The 6,547-nt window shown below is 31.8% G+C and overlaps 1 protein-coding gene across 1 annotated transcript; it reads right to left on the bottom strand.

Annotated features, from left to right (window-relative positions):
• Positions 1–727: 727 nt before the first annotated feature.
• On the bottom strand, positions 728–5,884 carry LOC145008710 (spermidine synthase 1). The gene is made up of 9 exons (XM_078967307.1): positions 5,606–5,884; positions 4,272–4,348; positions 4,034–4,156; positions 3,842–3,946; positions 3,272–3,344; positions 2,708–2,779; positions 2,389–2,584; positions 1,509–1,638; positions 728–1,009 (listed from the first exon to the last, which is right to left on the bottom strand). Exons 1-9 carry the CDS (start codon positions 5,757–5,759, stop codon positions 941–943), a joined length of 999 nt encoding a protein of 332 aa, XP_078823433.1. The 5' UTR covers positions 5,760–5,884; the 3' UTR covers positions 728–940.
• Positions 5,885–6,547: the final 663 nt, after the last annotated feature.

Here is a 6,547-nt window from a genome sequence, read left to right as displayed (position 1 = left end):
ATTGATTAGGATTTGTTGTAGGTGATGGTGACTTTCAGATTTGTTGGAGGTTGTTGGTGACAGAGACGATGGGGGCTCAAGGTGGGGCTGAAGGAGGTGGGATCAACAACGAAAATGGTGGTGGCGTCGACAATGAGTTTGGATGACTGTGTTTCTATCGGTAACACCAGTTTCCGGCGATGGCACCGGTTTCTGGGTTTTATGAAGTGTTCTTTAGAGCTATGAAGAACAAACAAAAAGAGTGAGAAATATTGGGGAAGAAGAAGAAGAAGAAGAAGAAGAAGAGAGAGAGAGAGAGAGAGAGAGAGAGAGAGAGAGATTTATTTTTATTTTCTTGTTTTTTTAGAGAGAGATAGAGAGATTTATTTTATTTTTATTTTATTGTTTTTTTTTAATCTGAAAATAAGAAAAACAAATAAGAAAAAAGATAAAATATATTAGCAGGGGCAGATCCATCATTTTGAAAAAAATCAGAACAGATTGGACTAAAGACGCAACAAAATGAAAGTTTTGGATCACTGATGCTAGTCCAAACTTTTTTGGATCAAAGTATCAATTTTTGACATACCACAGGGACCATTTGTGCAGTTTTGTCTTTCAAAAAATAAAAAAAAAATAAAAAAAAAAAAACTTAAATTTATCAATCTATGTATATGCCCAATTAGTTCCATGTTGATATATTATATTTGCAAAAACAAGTTTCAAGAGCATGAATCTCTAGAGCACATTGTTGAGAAAGATAAGTAAAACCGCTTTTAAGTTGATCAAATACAGCTAGAATTGTCACAAACACTAATTTCACTCACCAAAACAGAACCCCCGAATTTATTCCTTAACAATATTCCAAAGACACTCCAAGAAATCAGTTGAAATAATCTCAACTGACATTTAAAATCCGGGACACTCTAAAATGACTATTTTAACCTTCTCTCCCTATCTGTCACTTTGCTGCTTTGCTTTCGATCACTTTCTTTGCAAAAGAAGGCAAACAGAAAGCTGCTGAGTGGATCTGCATGTTCATATCAAAGATAAATGATCAACAAAGATGAAAACTTTATGATAAATGATCAAGAAAAATAAAACTTTATATCAATGTGTCAAGAAATATTGAAACTTTACAATGTAAGTTCAAGAAAATTAAAGTTTATGATAAATGATGAAGAAAAATGAAAATGTTACAATATATGATCAATGGAAAACGAAAATGTTACAATATACGATCAAGAAAAATAAAAGTTTGCATCAAATGATCAAGAAAAATTTGGAATCTGAAAATTTTACCAATAAATGATCAAGAAAAATGAGTTCTTTACAAAACAATGATAAAGAAACACAAAAAAAATTCGTTAAATGATCAAAAAAAATGAAAACTTTATGATAAAAGATCAAGAAAAATGAAAGCTTTACGATAAATGGTCAAGAAAAATGAAAACTTTACGATATATGATCACAAAAAATGAAAATTTTTACATGTGAAATAAAAAGATATGATGATGAAAAAACGAAACCTCTTTGTTGTAGAACTTCAAGGGTCCAACAGATTTAGATTGTTTATCGATTGCATCTATTGGGTTGACCGGGTTCTTGAAGTCAACCTTGGGTCCTTCGGTAGAACACAACATGAATCCAATAACACCACTGCAAGTGCATTCATTCATAAAAATTAACAATTTTGCACAATTTTTTATGATGATTAATGTATGTAAAAATGGTAAGGATTACACAATGTTTGACCAGTTTGACTCATTTCCCTTTTTGCCAAAACTTTTTAAGACTAAATTACAATCTTTCTAGTTGCATAGTTTGATTCCAGATGTCTGGTCAATGGACTGTTTAAATAGTAAATGACTATTTTGCCCTCATCTCCATCCTCTTCTTTCAAGAATCAAAACCAAAAAATATTCTCCATCTTCTTCAATGCGGAACATTTTTAAACTTTTCATTTTATGAGGATGAAAAAGATGAAAAAAACAAGGGCAAAATCATCATTTAGCAATATAGACTGAGGATTACAAAATGTTTGACCAGTTTGATTCCAGATGTTTGGTCAGTGGACTGTTTAAATATTATGGTAAATGACTATTTTGCCCTCATCTCCATTCTCTTCTTTCAAGAATCAAAACCAAAAAATATTCTCCATCTTCTTCAATGCAGAATATCTTTAAACTTCTCATTTGATGAGGATGAAAGAGATGAAGAAAACAAGGGCAAAATAGTCATTTAGCATATAGACCGTCGAACCGTTGCTAAAGGGTACAAGAAGTCCACCCAAATTACACTTTCGAGACCTTTTTCTAATCCATTTGATTCATTATACAACAAAACATAACCCAAATCGACTCATTTTTTGGTAAAAAAAAAAAAAAAATTTGAAAGAAATTAATCAACCTTGGATACGTAGGAACCGTTGTCCACGCATAATTAACAGATCCTTTAAAAACTTGGCGACAATTTGCAACAATATCTTGAATGATATGCATATGAAGCCAAATGCTTTCAGCTTGTGTACAAACAACACCACCAGGTCGCAACGCTTTTGCAACAGATTCAAAAAACGGTTTCTCAAAAAGCTCTTGAGCTGGACCTGAATGTATATATGCACACCAATCATAACAGCATCAAATGGTGGGGTGGGGTGGGGTAGGGGGTGGGGGTAGGGGGGTTGTTAAAGTGTTAAAAGCGTTGAAGTGTTAAGACTTAAGAGTACCTATTGGATCTGAAGAATCAACTATAACAGCATCATAACTTCCTTCAGGAGCAGCTTTCAAGAATGCAACTCCTACAAGATTGCAAAAAAATAGGGTAAATTACACAAATGGTCCCTATGGTTTGGGGTAATTTGCACGTTTGGTCCTTAACTTGTTTTTTTAACTTGGAAGGTCGCTACTGTTTGTTTTTGTTGTGCGTTTGGTCCCTGTCTTACCTAAAAAGACTATTTTGTCCTTGATTTTTTAATTTATTTAAATAAACAAACTCCCAACCTCACTTCCACCTCACCTTACCTTACCTACCCACCTCACTTTATTTAAATAAATTAAAAAGTCAAGGGCGAAATAGTCTTTTTTGGTAAGATGGGGACGAAGCGCACAATAAAAACAAACTGTAGGGACCTTCCGAGTTAAAAGAATAACTTAGGGACCAAACGTGCAAATTACCCCAAACCATAGGGACCATTCGTGTAATTTACTCAAAAAATAAAAAACAAAACTATTGATTTGTTTATTAAAGAATTATAATTATAATTTCGTTTTTTGTTTTTACAACATTTTACCATCGCCTATGTGGAGGTTGACACGAGGATCATCGTATCCAACAGCAACATCAGGAAAGAACTCTTTAGAAACCTACAAAAAAAAAAAAAAAAAAAAAAAAATCACATTAGTCCTTTTTTTTTTATATATCTTGTAAGGAGATAAAACTCTTTTTACTTTTTCATTAAGTGTTTGTGTGGACAATTGGACAGATATTTCAAAGCATAATGTCATAGGAAAAAGAAAAAAAAAAAACAAACAAATGAGGGCAAATTTGTAATAAGTTAGGACTTAATGAGGAAAGCTTCATTTTCTTGACTTTCTTTATACAGCTTATCAGATTAAAATTGATGAGTATTGTGAAAACTTTGATTCTTTGAATGTAAGGATAAAATGGTCATTTAGATTATTAAGCCAAACAGACATCATTACTCATTAAGTCTATTAAGTCAAAATAAAACATCCCTTAAGTCTTGTCCTCATTAAGTCTATTAAGTCAAAGAGAATGAAAAACTAAACGTGTAGTGATGTGTAAAGATTAAAGAAGATTCAAGAAATTATGAATTTATAAATGAATTAAGATTACTCACATCAACAACCATTTTATCAATCTCACATATATCTATATGCTCAATAGAAGTATGTCGAGCTACTTCACGCAACACACCACCATCACCTCCTCCAACAACCAAAACCTAAAAAATATTTATAAAAAAAAAAATCATATAGTTAATAGAGGCATTGAAAAATCGAGTGTAAAATCATATGTGGAAATGTGAAACCTTTTTAGGGTTTGGAATTGAACAAAGGGGAAGATGAGTTATCATTTCTTGATATGCACATTCATCTCTTTCTGTAAGTTGAATTACACCATCTAAAACAAGAACTTTCCCATATGTTGCTGACTGAAAAAAAAAAAAAAAAAGGAATAAAGATATTTTATTATTTGAAGTGGAAAAGGAAGAAAAAGGGGTTTTGATATTGAAGATTAGAATGTTAAATGAAAAATATAATTAATACCTGAAATACCATAACATCTTGATACTCAGACTTGCCTTGAAACAACATCTTTTCCACTTTTAAAGAGTGTGCTTCTCCTGCATATTTACAATTAAAAAATTAAAATTATAAAGATTTTGTATGGATACTTAAAAAAAATCTATCAAAAATAAATCCCAACAGAAGGAAGTGAATATACATTCAAAGGGTATAACAGTAAAGGGGTGTTTGGTTCTCATTGGAAGGAATGGAATCCGACAATGGAATTGGAATCTGACAATGGAATTGGAATCTGAGAAAGGAATTGGAATCCAAAGGAATTGGAGTATGTTATTTTTTTGGTTGGATGGAAATGAAATAGAATTCAATTACATTTCTTTGATATTTTATGTTAGATTTGTGAGTATATATCAAAGGAATTGGAATGTATATTATGTTAAAAGGGGAATGTGTTTTTGTTTTATAATGTGGTTATGAGGAAAGGACAATTTTGTCTTTTAATGAATAAAATGAAAAATGGAATTCAATTCTTATTATCAATGATGCAACCCCTCATACATAGACATCTTGGAATTTAATTCCATTGGTTTCACAACATAATGGAATTAGAGATTCCAATTCCACTGGAATCCACAAACCAAACATATCAAATTAAGACGATTTGAACCCAGAATTTTCATATAAATGTAGAAATAAAAAGGGGTGTTTGAATGTGCGCTAACTTTATGTAATAATCATACAAAAAAAAAACCTACAATAGCATGAATGCAGAAAAGTAATACGGGATTTCATGATTATTATGCACCTTTTGACTTATGAGTGTCAAGTGGGATACTTTTTAATTTAAAAAATTAGAGATGTTTTGGTTATAAAATGAATTTCGATAACAATAAAGTATCATCGATTCACAAACTCTGTACTTTATTACAAACCAAAAAACAAGAATCGATTTTCTATCTTCGATATTAATAGAATAAAAAAAGGGGGCTCTAAGGATGACACTAATGGAGTTACTCTACTTTAAACTATAAATAAATAATAAATAACCCATGAAGTGGATAAATCACCTCACAATACTTGAGTGAATCTGTAAATCTATGACAAAAACACAAGCACAATAACCACGTTAATCTGGTCTAGAAGCGCAATCAGAAACCGATGTTCTAAAATCCAAAATCACAATGAGATTCGAAAAACCCAAACTATAGAAAACCACTGAAAGGAAACAAACATTAAGGAATTGCGCAAATTGGAGAAGAGAGAAGCTCTGTAAACAATCTGAAATCGAAACCCCACAACAAATACTTTCATACATATAAACACAGTAAGAAAATGCAAAATGAAAGAAAACCAACCAGGCCACATTGGGCTAATCTCTGAAAACCATCCGGGAATGACGGATGATATGTGGGCATTAGTTTCAAACGCGGCGGCGCCGTTCTCATCTCCTTCTCTTGGCCTCTTTAACGGCGAATCGGTCGCGGCGGCGACGGTGGTCTGTTCAGCCATAACTCGGTTATGTTACGTCTCTCTGTTTATTTAGGTGTGTGCCCTGAACCCTGGACCCTAGAGAGAGAACGTGTGAATCTGTTTGTTCTACAAAATGCAAATTATAAAGAAGCAACAAGTACAAATCTCTCCCCCTCTATATCTAAACAGAATTTTTGCTTCAATAAGATAAATCCCAAAAAGAAAAAGTTACACATAAAAATCACCATTATGCACTAATTACAATATGGTCCCTATTTTTCATGATTTCTCAAATCTTTAACCCAATCATTTTGTGGTACATAAAAGTACTAGAGTAACAGCCATGGACCATTTTGGTGTGTAGGATATCAACCTTAAATTTTCCAAAATAACATACATGAAAACATGAAAAGTAAAGTCAATTCCATAATAATATGTATTATACATGAAAACTAAATCAATAATGCAATAAAGGAGGAAAGTTTATCAATTCACATTTTTTTTTGAAATCTCCTAATGTCTACTTAACATTTTCTTAATTATTCTTTACAATTGTTACAAGAATTTATGTTTTAAATTGTTTGTATTTAGTCTTCGTTCTTTCATAATAAAAAGTACGATTTCACATCCAATATATAACCCTAAGTTGTTCATGGTTACAAAGCGGTTCAAAATCGATTCGGGAACATACTAAATGGTTGTCAATATATACCCACCAACATGACCGAATCAATGTAATAGTTACAACACTATGGCATCATATATTGGTCGCAAGAGATCACGAATTTTCTCTTTTCAAAAAAAAAAAAAAATAGGCATCATCGATG

Source organism: Lactuca saligna, chromosome 8, assembly GCF_052625555.1.
Source record: "Lactuca saligna cultivar CGN05327 chromosome 8, ASM5262555v1, whole genome shotgun sequence".
In the NCBI taxonomy this organism is placed as follows: domain Eukaryota; kingdom Viridiplantae; phylum Streptophyta; class Magnoliopsida; order Asterales; family Asteraceae; genus Lactuca; species Lactuca saligna.
This window is presented reverse-complemented; position numbering and strand designations above follow the sequence as displayed.